Source organism: Sander vitreus, chromosome 16, assembly GCF_031162955.1.
Source record: "Sander vitreus isolate 19-12246 chromosome 16, sanVit1, whole genome shotgun sequence".
Taxonomy (NCBI): domain Eukaryota; kingdom Metazoa; phylum Chordata; class Actinopteri; order Perciformes; family Percidae; genus Sander; species Sander vitreus.
Window position 1 is genome coordinate 2253303 of NC_135870.1, and position 21728 is coordinate 2275030.

Consider the following 21728-nt stretch of genomic DNA (forward strand, 5'->3'; position numbering starts at 1 on the left):
GACGGGTTCGTACGATATCGTATGAAAACTTATGCGCAACAATTTCGTACGATATCCTACGAAATTAGGCAACCGCCGGTCACATTACAATTAAAGCTTTACAGTCCTTCCAGAAAAATGCGGAGTTTTTCAATTCTTAATTATGCAGCACGTTTTCTTAAGAAATGCGATGGAATATGCGGGATAGTTATGCAATTTTATGCGATGAAATTGCAAAAAACTGTGGTTTCTTCGTGATGTTTAAAGCTTTAGTGCGTAACTTTTTGATATTATTGAACGTCCGTTACATTCAAGCCGTCGCCAAATGAGTCGCTACAAAGCTAGTTAAGACTATCAGCTCCACACAGCTCTCTCTGGATCTCTCAGTGTGACTCTGTTCAGAGCACCGTGAGGTGACGGTCATTTCAACGGCTGTTGCATTCAAGTTTAGCTGACAAAAAGGAAACCCTTATGTGGCGACGACCGTTAAGATTAGGAAAACATGGTTTGTTTTGTTGCTGCTTTCGAAGTTTGTCCGACGTCTTTGTCCGACGTTGTTTTTTCCGCTTTTTTCAGTGTTTTTGGAGCTCTTTCCCATTCTCCCCCCCCCACCCACACCCCCACTTTTTTCTTCTTATCTTTAACTTTTGTATTTTTCTAGGCGCCCCTAGCATTCGCCTATACTGCCTTTATCACGGGCCGGCCTTGCATGCATCAGGAAAACGTTCCCTCCTCTGATTGTGAGAAGTGTCAAGGGTCAGACCGTGATTCATTCTTGCATGTGATGGGAGAACTGTCTTGATTTCTTTAGTGCTTCTAAATGTTTTCTCTCTCTCTCTCTCTCTCTCTCTCTCTCTTTCTTTCTCTCTCTCTCTCTCTCTCTCTCTGCCTCTCTCTCTCTCTCTCTCTCTCTCTCTCTCTCTCTCGTCTCTCTCTCTCTCTCTCTCTCTCTCTCTCTCGTCTCTCTCTCTCTCTCTCTCTGTGTGTCTCTCTCTCTCTCTCTCTCTCTCTCTCTCTCTCTCTCTTTCTTTCTCTTTCACTCACTGGGATGACATTGAACGAACCAAGGACAGTCGCTGTGGGAGGCACACAGAGGAGAGAAAAGGTGAGTTCAGAACCTCTTCTAAAGATAAATGGATGTTTTCTTCTTTATACTTCACACAGCCCAGAGAGAGAGAGAGAGAGCGAGCTGTAAACAGATTCTTGTCAGAAACACACAGCTTTATCAGTCAGGGTTTAGGCTTCCCTCCAGCACATCAAGGCGATACACAAATACACACAGGAATTAGTTTGACGCGGCATTTGAAGTCAATCCATCACCCGAATCTCAAATGTCAGCCAGGATAATAAAAAGGCATGAAGAAAAAACATGAAGAAAGATGCAACATTAACAGACAGGTGAAGAGTGAAAGTGGGTTTTTTGTCAACCCTATTTTCCCATGTTTTTGTGTGAAAGTGACTGATAGGAACAAAAATCTTCGAAATCGTTCCAGTATTTTAGTGTCTTCGTGCTGCGACTTCACGTCCATTTACGTCTTTGCATTGACTTTGTATGGAATCGGGCCGCCAAATTCGTGTGAACCACCTTGGTGTGAACGCGCCATTATACTTCCTCACCTTACTTCCTGCTTTGCTCCCGTCATAACTACTACGGCCACTAGAGGGCGCCGCCACTAGAAACCTAAATATAGGTCAGAATTGATGCTTGAACAAACTACCTATGTGGGTGTTTTTCGCGGGAGGAGCAGCTAGCCTGGCTCCGTCCAAAGGTAACACTGCACCTCAGCCTTTAAAGGGCCAGTGCACCCAAATCCCACACACTAAAATAATCACCCTGATAGTATTGATAAATGCTGATAGTTTCTGTTTTATTTACTCAGAGACTGACATCTAAAAACCTAAGATTTCGTTGGAAAAATACGTCTGAAAAATCAAACGGCATGTCTTTCCTAAAAGCGTGAAAAAAATGTGTTTTTGTGTGCGTTTGTTTGGGTGAACCAGACTTTTAAAAGAGCTCCACAGTTCAAGCGGCATCGAGGAAGACTTTCGGACAAATGGGAGTTTATTAATCAGAACGGAGAACTAAACTGTGCAGGGGTGATGTCTGTGGCCGACCCACAGTTTCCATTTGTTGTTGCCTGGATAAATACATACTTTAATGCGCCATTAAAGCTTTTTCACAGCCTGAATTGATTTCATTTCCAGCAGCACTGATGGCTGTAAAGTGGCCTTCACCGGGGTCATTGTTTGGACAAACACGTAAGCCATTTTCAGAATTTCTGAACATCAAATTGAGAGAAAATTATTGGATGTTTGTTGGGAACAGCCGAGTTGCTAGTTCCAGTGTGTAATAATGAAAAAGTGTGCGTTTACCTGTGACGGTTGCTGTGCGAGTGCAGTTGTACAGGATGGCCAGCTCTCCAAACACTTTTGCCGGACCGATGGTGCACAGCTTCTTTCCTTGTTTAGTCACCTCGACCATTCCCTCTGTGAAAACACATCGAAACGCAACATGCTAATCAGGGCTGTAGTGCTATTTGTTTAAGTACCTGAGTGCACCTATGACGCGCGCCTGCGTGCACATGCACGGTTAAATTGTAGCTTGTTTCAAAGGTTATGTAACCACTGTATCTACGGTGGCAAGTTTACATGCATAAGTCAACCATAAATAGTTAGCTTATAGCTTAGCTACAGACTGACACAGAAACTCAAAGACTGACTTGTAAGGTGGAATGTTTTCTTGCATGTTACTCGATGCAAAGTCTTTATCAAGATTCAAGATTCTTTATTAATGTGGTCTACTGGAAGCAGTGCTGATTGTAGAGTCTGACAGCAGCAGGCAGCTGCGGTATCTCTCCGTGACGCAGCGCGGGTGCAGCAGCGAAGGAGTGGTTCAGTCCTGACAGAGTGTCCTGCATGGGGTGGGAGGAGTCGTCGATCATGGAGGATAATTAAGCCACTGTCCTCCTGTCTCCCAGCACCTCTACAGTGTCAAGGGGGCAACCAAGAACAGAGCCTTGGCCTTCTTAATCAGCCTGTCTAGTCTTTTCCTGTCTGCCACTGCAATGCCATTGCCCCAGCAGACCACTCCATAGAGAATAGCTGATGCCACCACAGAGTCATAAAATGTCCTCAGGAGTCTCCTCAGCAGATACAGTCTGCTCTGGCCTTTTTTGGAAAGTGCTGTGGTGTCCAGTCCAGTTTATTGTTCAGGTGAACACCCAGGTACTTATATGATTTATAAGGTATATGATTTTACCATATCGATGTCCGTATGACGTTCCATTTCTGGGATTGCTCCGGTGCCGCTGGAAATTCCGCCGGATGTCCCTCATTTCAGCCGGATGTCCGTCCCCTTCCTCTGTCTCTGTGTTGGCGTTCTAACCTCCGGTGGATTTGTGAGGACTATGGTTAACTGCTCCTCAGATCTCTGCAGGGTAAATCCAGACAGCTAGCTAGACTATCTGTCCAATCTGAGGTTTCTGTTGCACGACTAAAACTACTTTTGAACGTCCACATGTTCCACCAAAACAAGTTCCTTCCTGAGACTATTTAGCAGAGGCGCCGTGGCTCCGTCCGGAGCTTAGCCCCGCCCAAGACGATTGTGATTGGTTTAAAGAAATGCCAATAAACCAGAGCACGTTTTTCTCCCATCCAGGAATGCTGTGTGGACTAGCCAGACCTTCCTCTGCAGCGCTGTGGAGGAAGGTCTGGCAAAGCGAGACAACGTTCTGCGTCACGTGGTGACCTTCAGGAAGTGAAGTCACGTCTGCTTTGAACCCAAACCTCCATCTTTTTATCAACTTAACTCAGTAGTTTTGGTGTCTAAACCTAACCGAACTGGGACCGTTTCACAACGTTTTTCTCCCATCCTGGAATGTTGTGTGGACTCGCCAGACCTTCCTCCGCAACGCTGTGGAGGAAGGTCTGGCAAAGCGAGCCTACTCAATGCATGAGGTGAAGTCAACCAACACACCTTTAATGTCAAACAACTTTGGAAACTTTTCTCATGAGAAACCAATCTGAGTCAGAATGGCTGCCGAGGACGAGGTATTCATCTTCCTGAAACTGTAACGAAATATACCTGATAATGTCATCAACAAACCTAAAGATGATAAGGTAACTGTTAACCCATTTTATGCTGTGAATGTAATACATTAACTTTACCCACAAAACGTCAGCAGGACTTGGTTAGCAGAATTTTTGCTAGCCTTAGACTGGTTTCTCGTAAACACGAGATACTTTCGCATGCTCATGAGAACAGTTTTTTGTGCGCACAAGAACAAAAGATTTGAATTAGTTTTTACAGGTGTTATATCCTCTTTTAAACATTAAAAAGCCAAAACAATACACAAGATTTCATGTAACGTTAAAGCTAAAAACTGTATTTAAATTATGGAACATTATTGTGTTTTACAAGAGAGTTATTTCCCATTATATTTCAGTATTTTTGGGGCGCCCCAGCTGCCAGAATAACATTTTTTCCCCCTTTTTTTTGAGAGCAGAGCACTTTAAAAAGCTAAATAAATTACACAAAAACTGTTAAATTCAAGTTTAAAACTGTGAATACGTTTCATGAATTGGATAAGAATATAGAGAAATAGATAATAGAGAAATAGATAATAGAGAAAATGACTTGTTACAGGTGTAAATATCCTTCATAAAACATTAAAAAGCCAAGAGCAATGCACAGGATTTCATGTAAAAATGAAGCTAAAACTGTATTTTACAAGATAGTTATTTTCCAGTCGGCTATGTTTGTGGTGCCCCAGCTGCCGAAATATTACAGATTTTTCAGGGTTTTGTTTTTAACAGAGCTACCCGTTTTATCACATACACCCAAACCCCAGCCAGACAATGACCTCATCATGATATCACCTCAACTATCGCCACATTATGTGTCTCCTCCTGCGATCTTCTTCACATTTTACTTTGTGTCACATAATGCCTCTGATGGAGCCTCTTGTTTACTCCATCTGGTACCGGCTATTTTGTAATCTTGTGTTGCCTGCTCTCCGATAAATGAGCTGTCGATCTGTATCAAAGCAATTCAACGTTTCACCTTGGATTACTTCAGTCTCACTGAGCAGAGCCGGCTGTGGTCCACAAACAGGATTGTTTTTCTTGCTATAGTGGCAGCGTTGGTGGTTTATATGTCCGTTCAACACATCAATACTGATTGCTACCACACAGAAATGTATATGGATGTTAATCGTGCCCCAGAGGATAGACCCTATTGATTTTGGCGATCCACCAACTTTTTCTCTGTCATGGCACAGTGAAGTCTATCCTTGTGTCTTTGTAAAAGCACAAGCAGTGCTGGAAGAAGTATTTATATCCTTTACTGCAGTAAAAGTACTAATACTTTCCATCCATCCATCTTCGTCCACTTATCCGGTATCGGGTCGCGGGGGTAGCAGCTTCAGCAATAAAGTATTAGTAAAAGTACTAATACCACACTGTGAAAATACTCCACTACAAGTAGAAGTCCTGAGTGGACAAGTTAGCTGTTAGTGAGCTAATGTTAGCTATGTGTGAGCAAGCTAAGGCATTTAAAAACATAATGCTACATGTTTCTGACTTTTAGCTTAACTAACAAACACAGTTAGCCTAAAACGGACATTTGGATGTTTGACTTGGTAACAAAATGCTTGCTGCACACCTCATGTCGGACATAACGTTAGCTTAGTGTGTCTCTATTCTTTCTGCTGATTCCTCACGTCTGTTTCCACTTTTGTCTTCATGAAAACTCAGTTTTTCGGGTCGGCAGCTTATAAAAACTTAAGTTCATGGTTCTTTACATTGTTGCTATTGTATCCCAACACGCAGCAGCTTTTGGGCATGTTTCTGTTGTTTGCTAGCAGACGGAATTGACGAGGAGAAAACCTTTACGCAATACAAGTCAATGGAGAGCGGAGAGCTGTTTTACACGCCGGTGGGGACGGGTCTTAATGCGCTTTGTCTCTATCCTTCAGTTTATCACAAACATTAACACCACATCTGGAGAAACATGGTTTTTACTGGACAAGGAGCAGAGGAAACACTGTCATCTGCAAAGAAAAGTAGCTGCAGATTCCCCCAACAATATAACGGCCTACAAGTCCAGCTGAAATGATTAGACCGTTAAACACAACTGTTTGGAGCTTTTACACTTTCTAAAATGGGAGGATTTTTCTTTAGTTTTAATACTTTAACTACATTTTCCTGAGGATACTTAGACTTTTACTGAAGTTCCATTTTCAATGCAGGACTTTTACTTGTAACAGAGTATTTTTTTTACAGTGTGGTATTAGTACTTTTACTAACATAAAGGATCTGAATACTTCTTCCACCACTGCAGAAAATGCCCATTACAATATGATCTTAAATATACACGTGATTGGCCAACAGTGTGCAAAGACGTAGAGCGAGTCTTACCCTCCAGGACGTAGACGGTGGAGCCGTCGTCTCCCTCCTGGATGACGCAGCAGCCTTTGGTCAGGCTGGTGGGATGCATGCAGTCCATGATGGTCAGGATCTGCACACACCAACCAACACGGGTTCATAGAACAAACACACACACACACACACACACACACACACACACGGGAGGGTTGGTTTTGTTTGGTTAAAAGCAGCTGGGGTTACCTGCCCGTGTTCCAGATGTTTCATGAAGTCATTGTCCATTAGAGCCCTCTGGATCAGCTCACTGGACCTGCAAATACAGACAATTTAAATACATTTCATCCAGTCTGTGTTAGAGCTGCAAAGATAAATCCATTAGTTAGCAAATACTAAATTAATCACCAACTATTTAGAAAATCAATTAGTCATTTTTTCCCCATAACACTCAAAACATTCAGTTTACTTTGATATAAAACAGGAAAAGCAGGAAATCTTCATGTTTGAGGGGCTTAAAACAGGATTTTTTTGCATGACAAATGAAACGAGTCAACGCGGCTCTGGTCTTGTGTAGATCAGTAGTTCAGTATTTAATTAATCGGCAACAATTTTTATAATCAAGTCATTTCTTTATAAAACTTCTCTGATTCGTGCGTGCATGCGTATCTGTGTGTGTGTGTGTGTGTGTGCTTACTCCTTGTTCTTGCCGTAGCTTTTGAGTGTGACGTCAGTGAGCTGGGAGGGGTCCATGGCGGTGGGCTCTGCAGAGATGGCCTGTCTCTTCATGCGCTGAGGCTCATCAGGCACTGCTGGAGTCTGAACTGCTGCTCCTTTAGACACAGAGAGATGATGGTTAAACAGAACAACTGGTTATCACACGAGACTGTCCTGCACCAAATTTCGTAAGGAGGCAGGTTGGGGGGGTTGGATGGGTCAGACAAACAGGACTTTCACCCAGGAGACCGGGGTGCTTGTCCAGTTTGAAAAGAAAAGGAAACAGAGAGGGTTTTTTTTACTTGACAAACACTTTTAGGGACGTGTACGTTCAAAAGTACCGGAGCAATCCCGTAAACGAACCGGTGTCGAACTGACGTCGATATAGACTACGCACTATATCGACGCCAGTTTGTTTATGGGTGCTCCAGTACCACCGTATGTCCCTAATTTCCGGCCGGATGTCCGTCCCCTTCCTCTGTCTCTGTGTTGGCGTTCTAACCTCTGGTGGATTTGTGAGGACTATGTTAACTGCTCCTCAGATCTCTGCAGGGTAAATCCAGACAGCTAGCTAGACTATCTGTCCAATCTGAGTTTTCTGTTGCACGACTAAAACTACTTTTGAACGTACACATGTTCCACCAAAACAAGCTCCTTCCTGAGACTATTTAGCAGAGGCACCGTGGCTCCGTCCGGAGCTTAGCCCCGCCCAAGATGATTGTGATTGGTTTAAAGAAATGCCAATAAACCAGAGCACGTTTTTCTCCCATCCAGGAATGCTGTGTGGACTAGCCAGACCTTCCTTTGCAGCGCTGTGGAGGAAGGTCTGGCAAAGCGAGACAACGTTCTGCGTCACGTGGTGACCTTCAGGAAGTGAAGTCACGTCTGATTTGAACCCAAACCTCCATCTTTTTATCAACTTAACTCAGTAGTTTTGGTGTCTAAACCTAACCGAACTGGGACCGTTTCACAACGTTAACGGCGTGTTTAAAACCGCAACAGTTACCTTCTCTGGTTTAGATATGAGGACGCATTTCCTGCCACCGCTAGGGGGCGCTAACTTATTAAACACTCCTGTGGGTTGTATTAGAGGGGGGGAACAAACAACTCATATTGTTGTATTGTTTGGAGGACTTGTTGCGTCACATCCAGTTCTGAATCTTTTCTCACATATTGAATATTTCAAGGTTTTAAAGGTCCCATGGCATGAAAATGTCCCTTTATGAGGTTTTTTAACATTAATGTGAGCTTCCCCAGCCTGCCTATGGTCCCCCAGTGGCTAGAAATGGTGATAGGTGTAAACCGAGCCCTGGGTATCCTGCTCTGCCTTTGAGAAAATGAAAGCTCAGATGGGTCGATCTGGAATCTTACCCTTATGATGTCATAAGTCTGCTTTGCCCATGGCAAGCTGGTCAAGGCCACACCCTCCACCCCCCCCTTTCTCCTCCTCAATAGCATTTAAAGCTACAGACACAGAAATGGCACATCTTAAGGAAAGCTCATTGTGGGACTGACTCTAGTGGCTGTAATTCTGCACCAAGGCTGAATTTCAGGAAAGAGACTTCAGATACAGTATTAGGGGACCACTAAGGTCTATATAAAAGAGACTTCAAAGAGACTTCAGATACAGTATTAGGGGACCACTAAGGTCTATATAAAAGCGACTTCAGATACAGTATTAGGGGACCACTAAGGTCTATATAAAAGAGACTTCAGATACAGTATTAGGGGACCACTAAGGCCTATATAAAAGAGACTTCAGATACAGTATTAGGGGGACCACTAAGGTCTATATAAAAGAGACTTCAGATACAGTATTAGGGGACCACTAAGGCCTATATAAAGAGACTTCAGATACAGTATTAGGGGACCACTAAGGCCTATATAAAAGAGACTTCAGATACAGTATTAGGGGACCACTAAGGTCTATATAAAAGAGACTTCAGATACAGTATTAGGGGACCACTAAGGTCTATATAAAAGAGACTTCAGATACAGTATTAGGGGGACCACTAAGGTCTATATAAAAGAGACTTCAGATACAGTATTAGGGGACCACTAAGGTCTATATAAAAGAGACTTCAGATACAGTATTAGGGGACCACTAAGGTCTATATAAAAGAGACTTCAGATACAGTATTAGGGGACCACTAAGGTCTATATAAAAGAGACTTCAGATACAGTATTAGGGGACCACTAAGGTCTATATAAAAGAGACTTCAGATACAGTATTAGGGGACCACTAAGGTCTATATAAAAGAGACTTCAGATACAGTATTAGGGGACCACTAAGGTCTATATAAAAGAGACTTCAGATACAGTATTAGGGGACCACTAAGGTCTATATAAAAGAGACTTCAGATACAGTATTAGGGGACCACTAAGGTCTATATAAAAGAGACGTCAGATATAGTATTAGGGGACCACTAAGGCCTATATAAAAGAGACTTCAGATACAGTATTAGGGGACCACTAAGGCCTATAAAAGAGACTTCAGATACAGTATTAGGGGACCACTAAGACCTATATAAAAGCATCCAAAAAGCAGCATGTCATAGGACCTTTAAAATACCTTCAACTGTTCTATGATACTACTTTGCTATTCCCTAAGTGCCCCTGGAGTTCTCACTCTTGTTGCCCACTTTTCCCATGTTGGTAATCCAGCACGGTACTTTATAACCTTTAAGTTGCAACGGAGCAAAGTGCAGCTGGGGATGCAGAGGCTGGTGGATAAGAATAATATATCAGATCCCTCACATATTCATGCCTGGAAGCAGCTGTGCTGTAGGAGGAGAGAAGCTGAAGCGAAAGGAACAGTGATGAAAAAGTAACTGTTTTATTCTCATATGTTGTAGGTTCTTCTAACTGCTGACTTCATGTCGTCGGGGAGGTTCACATTCAAGTTTATTTTTGTCACAACTGTAAAGAAAATAGTTTAAATGAAATGTTTTCAGGACCAGGGCACGCAACGGACAAGATAAAACAGAGTGTGGGTGCATCATGAATATTTAATAATACACTCTTGGTGTATATTTATAGTAAGTATTATTAAGCCGGTAAATGAATGATTTAGCATCTCACCAAAACTGTTCTCATGGAAGTTTGGAGAAGGTTTAAAGATAGTAAGATAGTAGTAATAGTCTGAATGTTTAACCAGACACCAAAGTAGGAGATTCTGCATATTTTGCACGGAAATCGGCCATTTATGCGGCCAAAGTGCGGCGTATTTGAAAAACTGCGGCCCCCGCATAAATATGCGGACTTTGGCTGATTATGCATTGAATTATGCGATGCATAATCGCGTTTTCCTGGGACTGGTTACTGCATCCTACTTCTTCCACAGTTAGGTTCCTCAGAAAATACACCCGTCCACACAAAAAGTACATTGGTGGCATCGGTTGGTGCCTAAAAAGTATTGAATCCGGTACCCAGTCCTACCTGCGCCAAATGATCTCTTTACACATTGATCTAAAAACAACGTGGGCATTACGCGACAGAAAGCTGAGTTTGTTCTGAACATTTTGATGTGAAACACACCGGGATCAGTTATATGCAAATACCCTAAAAAAGGGGAATTTAAGAAGATGTGTGAAAATGTACTCAAAATTATATATATATATATATATATATATATATATATATATATATATATATATATATATATATATATATATATATATATATATATATATATAGACCTCAGAGGGTTAAAAAGGTCAGGGTGACCCACCTGTGCTTGGCGTGTCGGCTGCGTTAGCGGCGTGCCGCGAGGCGCTGCGGTGTCGGTCCAGCTCGACCTGCAGCTGTCGGATCAGATCGTCCTTGGTGTCGAGCTCCAGCTCCATCTCGTCGATCAGAGAGTCTCTCTGCCGCAGCTCCTCGATCTTCAGCTGCAGAGCCAGCTGCAGGTCCCGCAGCGTGCCGCCGCCGCCGCTCTTAGACACCGCCATGTACACGTACATCCACAGGTTTACTGAGGGAAGAGAGAGAAGACACAATGAGGGCCCTATTTTAACAATCTAAGCGCACGGCGTGAAGCGCCTGGCGCAGGTGCGTTTAGGGCGTGTACGAATCCACTTTTGCTGGTTTGACGGCGGAAAAAAGGGTCCGTGCGCCGGGCGCATGGTTCAAAAGGGTTGTACTTAGTGTCTTCATTCATTCATAGGTGTGTTTTGGGCGTAACATGCAATCAACCAATCAGAGAGTCATCTCCCATTCCCTTTAAAAGCCAGGCGCGTTTGGACCTTGGAGCATTGCTGTTATGATGGGCGCAAAGATGGGCGCAGGTGCATTTGCTGTTTAAACGACGCGGGCGCTGGACGGGAAACTGACAACTGGGTCGGTCTTAAACTATAAAGACACTTGCGTCGGGCTTTGCGCTGCGCTGCGCCGGCTGCAAGATAGGGCCCTGAGTACCCCCCAATGTTGAACCCAAAAGTTACGCCCTTGGCCACATCGTTACCTCCAGCAGGCTGAACCCTACATGAGCCGAGCCGAGCCGCGACAGAGTCACTGAACCGGGCTTATAGTCAGATGAAGTTGCGGTGGCTCTGCACCAGTAGGCTATTTTAAATACTCCATATACAAAAACATGTAATAATGTATTTTTTTGTAGTGATCAGAATGCTATTACACTACCATCAGTGCCACCCTGTATTCAGTTAAAAAATACTTGTGGGCCATGTCTTCTCAAACACAAAGTTGTTCTCTTGTCTTATGGTTTTTGCACCTTTTCTCTCAGTAAAAGTACCCAGTGGATATTGTATCAACACTCCACATAGGCTACAGTTCATATTCACACTGTAGGCCTAGTTTTCAGTGTTTAATGAGAAACATTACGCCATAAATTCTTCGTCATGTACTCACTTTTCTTCCCCAGAGTGAAGTGCGGATGGAAAAACAAACCCCGCTGCAGTGCGAGAATCCAGGCGGTCCGCGGTAGGTTTCGGTTGTAACGCGATCTGGCTCTTAATTTGAAATATGAATTCATCAATTATTGTAGCTACTCCTAAACGTGCGCGTGCATGTGATTACATGGTTGTTGGTGGAGTATCAATAACAGCAGCAGAGATAAAGCAGAGTCACGGAGACACGGAGCTTCACAGAACGAAGCGACGCGCAGACGCGCGCACAGCTGAGTTTGACAGCACTACTACAAAATAAAAGTCGCTTCACACATTTATTTTGAAAGCGTGAAAAAGGGACTGTGTGTGTCTTTAGATGAAGGAAAAAAAAGGTCCATCCACCCATCCATCCATGAGATGCCTATATGGTATTCATGGTTTTATGTTCTTGACTAATTTTGACAATGGAACAGACTATTGTGCATGTGATGACTTATACGATGAAATGACGCTACCTGTACTTAATCATTTGCAAAGATGTACTGAGACATTGAGACATGTACTAAGACATTTGCAATTTGAGGAAATGAATGAGAAATTCAGTTCTGTTGTGAACAATTGCCAAGTGGTTTGGAGGTTTGTCCATGTTGTTTTGGGGATGTCATTTCTGTAATAAAACTAATATGTTTATTTCATGTATTTGTTTATTTGACAGGGACAGTGCTCATTAATCAACAGCAAAGTAACTGTAAATGAGCCAGAGTTATTAGCTCAGCAGGCTACTTTTCATCAGTTTATGTATGAACCAAGCACCAAGGCAAAGCTCTTGTATGTGAAAATGGCAATAAACCCAGATTGTGATTCTGATTGTGAATACTTCTTCTAATCTTATTTTATCAGAATCAGATTTATTGGCCAAGTATACTTACATACACAAGGAATTTGACTTCAGTAGGTGTTAACTCTCTATACATTCAACAAATAGACATGTGGTAGTAAACAATCAGTAGACAGATAGTAATACAGACACATACTGTACAATAGAGACAACAATATACATAGAGGGACATGGCAACATAATACAAAAATAGGACAATATCAAGACAAGTACACATGGAGTAGGATGTAAAGTACAAAGGTAAAAGTGCAAAGTAGGGTGTAAGATGCATATTGGAACGATAAGTACGTAATGTGTAGAGAAGTGGGTGAGTGGCCAAAGTGGGGATGAGCCCACTTATCCTCAGTTCAGTAGAGTGATAGCAGTGGGAAAGAAGCTGTTCCTAAACATAACCCCTTCTCATGAAGGTGGAGTGGGGGTGTGGTCTTGACCAACTGCCACTTTGCTCGTTTGAAAGCCATGATGTCTCTCTGTCTCTCTCATGGGGGGGCCAAATCCTCTGGGCGTGCAAAGCAGAGAAAGGGGAGGTAACCTTTCCCCTTATGACATCATAAAGGGAAGATTCCTGATTGGCCCATCTGAGCTTTCATTTTCTCAAAGGCAGAGCAGGATACCCAGGGCTCGGTTTACACCTATCACCATTTCTAGCCACTGGGGGACCATAGGCAGGCTGGGGGAACTCATATTAATGTTAAAAAACCTCATAAAGTGACATTTTCATGCCATGGGACCTTTAACAAACGCTTACACTGAAGGTGTGACTAGTCCGTATAACACTGCCCTGATCATATCTTCTGTTATTCTACACGGAGGTGGAAAGTAACCAATTACAATAACTCACGTTACTGTAATTGTGTAGTTTTTTTGCTGTTGTGTACCTTTACTTTTTTAAGAGTACACTGTAAAACATTACAGACCCATTCAGTTCTGTCCACTTATTTCTTATTTTTAACTGAACGAGCTTATACAAGTTGTGGATTTTGAACTCGGCTATGAGTTTTTGAACTCATTGGGTCGACTATTCACATTTGTTGTCAGATGTGTATGTGTTGATTGAACGTGGGTATGTAAGTTATCAGTTGAAATAAAGAGTGTGTGCTTTTGAGTCTGGCTTTTGAGTCTTCTTTCACGACATAGTTAAAGCATGGACACAATACATTAATTATACACCGCAGATAAGTGATGTAGCCTATTCACATTTCAACTGAAATATAACACGTGTTGTGGTAAAGAAGAAAGCACTGCGACTGCGTACTGCAGTCAGGTGCAATCAGTTCATTGGCTGGTCAATTCCCATGATGCAAGGCGGAAAATAGAGTTGTGTTACAATTTGCTGAAAAGTTTGCAGTTTGTTCAAAATACAAATGTAACTTTATGATTTCCGTTGATTAAACGCGTCTGCTTAGACTGTAGTGTTTTGTTGCCTGGTAATTGCAAGAGGGGTCAGCTTCTCCTCGGACCGCGTAGCTCCTATGGCGCCATTTTGATGCTACCAAGCCATCACCTCCCGTTAGCATCCCGTTAGCATCCCATTGACTCCCATTCATTCTGACGTCACTTTGACAGAGAATACCTTTACATCTGAAGCGTTTAAAGACTCTATTTGTCCGTTGTTTATTTCTAAAGAAACACGACAATGTATAAAAGGCTCCATTACCTTGTAGCTCACGTTATGGCTCCGTAGCAGACGTTTTTATAACAATAGGCTAACGATTGGGTCATAACCACGAGACTTCCTGTCTCATAGTAGAGGAGTTACCGTATAGTACAGGAGAAGCTCTCAGGCAGTTTGGACTTCCATCAGCTGTTTAAGTGTAATGACTAATGTTAACTATCATTTTAGTGATCAATAATGAGCCTGTGTCTATGTTATCTCCTTACATATACCTACGCTCTCCGTCTCTGCTAGATTGGGAATGATTGAGATTTCTCTTGGCACAGCTACCAGAAGACTTCCAACTTTCAGACAGGTTGCTCACGTCACATCTACGTCTTCAAGCTCAGTTGGAGGCTGCTCAGTAACGCTCAGCCATCACCGGGAAAGAGCTTCTAACGTCCTTCACTGGTCTCCGTCCAGAGACACGGGAGCTCCTGGTCCATTATATATATATACTGTCTATGGGTAATTGTCATTGTTGTGCTGGTTTACATTTGTAACCATGAGTTAAGTGACCGTTAGTTTGATAAGAAGAGCTGGAGTATTGCAGCGTTAGACTTTGAGCAGTAATAGCCTTCCTTCAGCCGCTAATCTGCGGCGTGTCACTTAGCTAGCGGCCCTTTTATGTCAATTGACGCAAGATCAGCGGCTTTAGAGGGGCCCCTGTTTTGCACGGGGCCCTGGGGCGGCCGCACCCAAACACCCATGCTATCTCCGCTAAAAATGTGGTTATGTTGTTTTAACTTGGAACTGTGAGTTGTAATAAAGCAGAAAAGTGTGTCTGTTATACTCAAGGAAGGTTTCTTGCATTATTAAAGAAAATAAGTTATTTGTTTTGACTTTTCCAAGTTAAACTACCATGACGTTTCTTACAGTGTAGTTTTTAAAAATCTATAATTTGACTTTTACTTGCGGATGTTTTGTTTGAAGACATCCGTTACTGAGTAAAGGACATTTTACAAACAAAAGCGCTAACGTCGTTTTGGCAAAAATATCTGTCAATAAACTCAAATCAAAATGGTTTTTGTCGGGTTTTGTTGAGTTTTTTCGTTGCTCGTTTGTTATCAAATCACAAAAGACTGCGTATAAATAAGTTATTTAAGAAGTATAAATATAAAACAAATATATCCCGATGTCAAAAAGTAACTAAGTAACTTCTACTCCGAGTAAATTGAAAGTGAGCTACTTTTTAGTTTTACTTGAGTAGATTTTTACGCCGGTAATTTCATTTGTACTTCAAACGTTCATTAAAGTAATCATACTTTTACTTAAGTAGAATATTTTTGTACTCTTCCCACCTCTGATTCTACAGCCTTTTTTTTTAACGTTTATTTATTTATTTATTTTTTAAATTATTATTAGTAAAGAAAAAAAGGTACAACGCCAGTATGTACATATACAAAAAGTAAATACCAGAGGTGCATATATAGAAAAAATATATGTAGAAAATAAATAAAAAGGTAAAAATGTAAAAAAAAATGTAGTAAATATTAAGTCAAATGTATGATCGGTACATGTGAAATGTATCAAACACAATTCCAGTCTTAATTGGCTTCTTATTCTTATTCTTAATGTGTCTTATGGCGTGGCCGTATTGGTGCAGTTCTTGAAAACAAGGTGTTCAAAGCTTGGTTTGGAGTCGGCCCATTTCTTCTTGTGAATGTGGAATTTTCCCAATAACAAGATTAATTGATAGACAACATTTTTGTCCATCTCATCATCCTTTTTACCGTGTTGTGTCGGTTTTGCTGTGAGCCAGTTGTAGTACTGTGAAGTACTGCAGCTGTAGTACCGCCCTCCGCCGCTGGAGGGGGCGGCAGCACCACCACCAACCGTCGCTGGTTCTAACATTCTAACCGGAAGTTCTTCCTTCTTCTCCGGATACTTCCTCCGCTTCAACACAACAACAACAACAATGAGCACGATGGCGGCGACGGACGGAGAAAGAAACCCTGAAACCGGCAAACTTGAGTTGTATCCTTTTATATAACCTGCTGGTATTTCACTCTGAGTCGTGTTTGTGTGTATTAAAGTCCTGTTCAGACGTTACACGTTCACTGAGATACGGCGCGATAGATAGCAGTCAACCGTTAGCCTAAATGCTAGCTAATGTTTCTCTGATGCTTAATGTTCCTGTATTAAAACTCCGACTAAACCATTAATATTAACAGTCTACGGACTAAACCATTAATATTAACAGTCTATGGACTAAACCATTAATATTAACAGTCTACGGACTAAACCATTAATATTAACAGTTTACGGACTAAACTCCGACTAAACCATTAATATTAACAGTTTACGGACTAAACCATTAATATTAACAGTCTACGGACTAAACCATTAATATTAACAGTCTACGGACTAAACTCCGACTAAACCATTAATATTAACAGTTTACGGACTAAACCATTAATATTAACAGTCTACGGACTAAACCATTAATATTAACAGTCTATGGACTAAACTCTGACTAAACCATTAATATTAACAGTCTATATATATACATATATATATATAACTCAGTGACTCCTCTGGTCTTCCTTGACCGTCCTGCAGCTCCGTGGAGGTTCCCTTCCCGTCGGCGTGCGAGGCCACGGTCGCTCTGCGCTCTCTGGCGCCGGACGCCGAGCCGAGGAAAGGCGGCATCAGCAAACAGCTCGCGGTGACCGGCAGCACGCTGTCTGTGTGAGGAAAACGCCGTCAGACCTCTTCAGCCTTTACCCCACAGTCACAGTGTTCCTAGTCTCGCACTGCCCTACCCTCCTCCACAGCGCTGCGGAGGAAGGTCTGGCTAGTCCACACAGCATTCTGGGACGGGAGAAAAACGTGCTCTGGTTTATTGGCATTTCTTTAAACCAATCACAATCGTCACGCATCACATAATTAACATGGTTTTATTCCAGTTAGCCTAACAGCTGGTTTGATTTGCATTGAGAGATGATCTTATGGAAAGTACCCCATGCCAATCTTTAGGTACTGTATTTATACATACATACATATATATACATACATACATATACATATACAGTGGTGCTCAGAAGTTTATGGACCCATGCTAAAGTTGACTAAAAAGAGGAATACAAAAATCTCTAGGTATGGTGAAGGGTATGTGATGATGGGGGGTATGGTGAAGGGTATGTGATGATGGGGGGGTATGGTGAAGGTTATGTGATGATGGGGGGGTATGGTGAAGGGTATGTGATGATGGGGGGGTATGGTGAAGGGTATGTGATGATGGGGGGGTATGGTGAAGGGTATGTGATGATGGGGGGGTATGGTGAAGGGTATGTGATGATGTGGGGGTATGGTGAAGGGTATTTGATGATGGGGGGGGTATGGTGAAGGGTATGTGATGATGTGGGGGTATGGTGAAGGGTATGTGATGATGGGGGTGTATGGTGAAGGGTATGTGATGATGGGGGGGACCAAGGGAACTTTATCAGGATCATAGTATCCTGGATCCATGAAATAACTGGCCTTTCAAAATAAAAGTCTGCCTGCCTCTATGGGAATCTAACATAGGGGGGGACTGACTTTAGTTGCCAGGGTTTAGACATTAATGGCTGTGTGTTGGGTTATTTTGAGGGGACAGAACATTTACTCTGTTATATAATGAAATATTTACTAAAATGTGAGGGGTGTACTCACTTTTGTGAGATACTGTGTGTGTGTATATATATATATATATATATCACGATTCTACTATACTACAATACTTTTCCCATGTACATACATGGGAAAAGTATTGTAGTATAGTAGAATCGTGAGCCTAAAAATCGGAACCGAAGCGTGCCATTTCCTGAATCGTACACCCCTAGCTGACGTGTTCTCCGTGTGTTGCAGGAGGTGGAGCGCCGACGAGGCTCGCATCCTCCGAGTGTCCGTGAGCTCGTTTCTGGACCACCTGGCGCTCGTCGCGGAGACCATGGAGATGTTCGGCCCACCGGTTTCCCAGTGAAGCCTGCACACACCCGGGACAGTTTCCCATCCTCTCCTCCTCCTCTGGAGGCTTCAATCTGTGGACACGGCTAACGGAAAACAGGCTCAAACTGTGAGGATTGAAGAGGGGGGGGGAGTCTGAGCAACGGGCAGCTGGTACCAGCTGGTACCGTGTGACGTTGCTGTTTTTGGGATCGTTTGCTTGTTTAAGTGGAACAAACCGGCCCTTGTGTCCAAATTGACCCGGTCTGTTTTTGTTTTATAAAGCATACACCTTCTAAACAACTTCATTCCAACTTATCACTGCTAGTTTTACACTTATGTTTGTAATTCATGTTCAATAAACCTCATTCATGTTAAATGATGCCTCATTTTGAGTTTAAACCCCCCCCAGAAATGATGAATTACTTCAGCTAATAATTAAGATCAGAGGAACGTATGTTGATGCGTGATTACAGCAGTTTCGTGTATGGAACCATCCGTTATTTTTTTGGGCAGTTTGGTTGAAAGAAACCCATATTTTCGACACAGAAACGTATAGAAAACGGGTCAGATTTGACCTCGAGGACGACAGGAAAAGAAAAGAAAAGGCAGCAGATCAGGAAGATGTCCAGTGTGATGGAGCTGCAACAAATGGATAATAATTAACAGGACATCAATCACAGGACACTGACTCATCGCTTCATAGTATATTTTCAAAAATGTTGTAAATGGAGGATCCTCCGTCTCTCCCTCTGCGTACGCCGACGTTCTCACACCCACCTCCTAAAATATGGACGCTTGGTCAGGTGCCTTTGTCGTTCTTATTGACGCTAAAAGTCTCCTTTAGCGCTATAAGTAAACGAGCTTGGTCGGGACTATTGCCGTCCCTTTTGACGCAGTTATGTTTAGGAAAGGGTCGTGGGAGGGCGTACGGTTCCGTTACACGCCTATAGCAAGCATGACGAGCGGGACCTGGACCCAGCTCTCCTGGGTGAAGGTCCTGTGTTTGACCCACCAACCTTCTAACGTGGAAATTCCCCCTTCCATACTACTCTCTTAAGTCCTATCTAACCGCTGCGTTACACAAACACGCTGAAAGACGCCTTTTTCGTCGCGTCAGACGCTGACAGACACTGTCCAAACGTCCTGATTTTACGAGTTCGGGATGAGAACGGGTTAAGCTGTGTTTGAATAACTCCGGGCAGGTGTACAGTGGGGCTGCACAATTACTCGCAACATGGACTATAGTCAGAGTCAGAATCAGAAATACTTTAATAATCCCAGGGGGAAATTATTTGTGTTACCACTCCAGGTATACAAACAACATATATTATCCAGACTTTTAACATATATAATAAAAACAAATATACAGTAATATATAAAATATGAAATGTACAATGTTAATGTGCAAATAGTGCAATAAAAAAGAGAAATGATTGTCTATGTTGAGATGATTACAGAGAGGGGGTGTGTGACGTTTAATGACCACAGGCAGGAAAGATTTCCTGCGGTGCATCTGGGTGAGAGGAGTCTTCTGCTGAAGGTGCTCCTCTGCTGGGCCAGTGTGTCGTAGAGAGGGTGTGAGACATTATCCAAGACGGACTGAAGCCTGGACAGCATCCTCCTCTCAGCCACGGTCGTCAGTGTGTCCAGCTCCTCCCCCACGACATCACCAGCCCTCCTGATCAGTTTGTTCAGTCCGTTGGTGTCTGCGACCTTCATCCCACTGCCCCAGCATGTGACAGCGAAGAAGATAGCACTGGCCACAACAGACTGATAGAACACCATCAGCATCGTCTATAGCTTAACTCAAGGTCTGTTCGTGTTTAAGGTTCCAAATGGAAATGGGATTGTAGGCCCTTGAAAAGTGTGTGGGAACCCAGATCATTTGAGTGTGTCTAATACTTTTTGGTTTATGATGACATGTCCATCGTCAGAGTGCCTGACAGGGAAGTGAACAAAAGTATGAATAAACAAAACAAACTTTTGGAGATCGAAACAGATTGCTGTTTAGTTTTTCATACGATAGTTCACATTTTGGAGTAAACTTACACTCGACAGTTGTGTTTGTGTTTGACCCTCGTTCTATATCAGAACTACGACAACAGAACGTTGAAAAAAGTGACAAATGTTGGAAAACGCTGAAGAAAGTGAGCAAAACAATCTGAAAAAAATGACAAAAAAAACATCTAAAGCATCGCCATAGGTGACAAAAGGTTGTTCAAAAAAAGTGGAAAAAACAAAAGGCGACAAAAAAACGTATAAAAAAATTGACAAAACATAATAAAAAAAAAAAACGCCAAAAAAAATTGGAAAACATCGGAAAAAGCGTAAAAAACGTGTTAAAAAATTGACAAAAACGTAATTAAAAAACGCCAAAAAAATTTGGAAAACATCAGAAAAAGCGTAAAAAAACTTGTTAAAAAACTGACAAAAACATAATTAAAAAAAACGCCAAAAAAGTGAAAAAAAACATCTAAAGCATCGCCATAGGTGACAAAAACTTGTTCAAAAAAAGTGGAAAAAAACATCAGAAAAGGCGACAAAAAACGTATTAAAAAACTGACAAAACATAATTAAAAAAACTTGTTAAAAAATTGGAAAACATCGGGAAAAGCGTAAAAAAACTTGTTAAAAAATTGACAAAAACATAATCAAAAAAACACCAAAAAAGTGAAAAAAAACCCATCAAAAACATCGCCATAGGTGACAAAAACTTGTTAAAAAAATGACCAAAAATGTGGGAATTAAACATCAGAAAAAGCGTAAAAAAACTTGTTAAAAAACTGACAAAAACATAATCAAAAAAAACACCAAAAAAAGTGAAAAAACCCATCAAAAAACATCGCCATAGGTGACAAAAACTTGTTAAAAAAATGACCAAAAATGTGGGAATTAAACATCAGAAAAAGCGTAAAAAAACTTGTTAAAAAACTGACAAAAACATAATTAAAAAAACGCCAAAAAAGTGAAAAAAAAACCCTATCAAAAACATCGCCATAGGTGCCAAAAACTTGTTAAAAAAATGACCAAAAATGTGGGAATAAAACATCAGAAAAAAGCGTAAAAAAACTTGTTAAAAAACTGACAAAAACATAATTAAAAAAACGCCAAAAAAATGAAAAAAAAACCCATCAAAAACATCGCCATAGGTGCCAAAAACTTGTTAAAAAAATGACCAAAAATGTGGGAATAAAACATCAGAAAAAACGTAAAAAAACTTGTTAAAAAACTGACAAAAACATAATCAAAAAAACACCAAAAAAGTGAAAAAAAACCCATCAAAAACATCGCCATAGGTGACAAAAACTTGTTAAAAAAATGACCAAAA

The 21728-nt window shown here is 41.8% G+C and overlaps 2 protein-coding genes across 2 annotated transcripts in view; one reads left to right on the plus strand and one right to left on the minus strand.

The window, feature by feature from the left end:
• The window catches only part of LOC144531270 (cGMP-dependent protein kinase 1-like), a 34956-nt gene extending 23920 nt beyond the window's left edge, over positions 1 to 11036 (minus strand). Inside the window, exons 1-5 of the mRNA XM_078271311.1 lie at positions 10805 to 11036; positions 7055 to 7190; positions 6607 to 6673; positions 6397 to 6496; positions 2353 to 2466 (exon numbers count right to left, since the gene is read on the minus strand). Of these exons, the coding sequence (XP_078127437.1) occupies positions 2353 to 2466; positions 6397 to 6496; positions 6607 to 6673; positions 7055 to 7190; positions 10805 to 11036 (649 nt within the window). The remainder of the gene's footprint in view (positions 1 to 2352; positions 2467 to 6396; positions 6497 to 6606; positions 6674 to 7054; positions 7191 to 10804) is intronic.
• Positions 11037 to 16354: 5318 nt separating this feature from the next.
• On the plus strand, positions 16355 to 18776 carry lage3 (L antigen family member 3). The gene is made up of 3 exons (XM_078271953.1): positions 16355 to 16447; positions 17033 to 17161; positions 18320 to 18776. Exons 1-3 carry the CDS (start codon positions 16389 to 16391, stop codon positions 18432 to 18434), a joined length of 303 nt encoding a protein of 100 aa, XP_078128079.1. The 5' UTR covers positions 16355 to 16388; the 3' UTR covers positions 18435 to 18776.
• The last annotated feature ends 2952 nt before the right edge of the window (positions 18777 to 21728 follow it).

What these genes read in the sequence shown, in the direction of transcription:
- lage3 (XM_078271953.1), top strand. Translation starts at nt 16,389, where the DNA reads ATGAGCACGATGGCGGCGACGGACGGAGAAAGAAACCCTGAAACCGGC. An exon ending in GAAACCGGCAAACTTGAGTT is followed by an intron (nt 16,448 to 17,032) that starts GTATCCTTTTAT and finishes ACCGTCCTGCAG; the next exon opens with CTCCGTGGAGGTTCCCTTCC. An exon ending in ACCGGCAGCACGCTGTCTGT is followed by an intron (nt 17,162 to 18,319) that starts GTGAGGAAAACG and finishes CGTGTGTTGCAG; the next exon opens with GAGGTGGAGCGCCGACGAGG.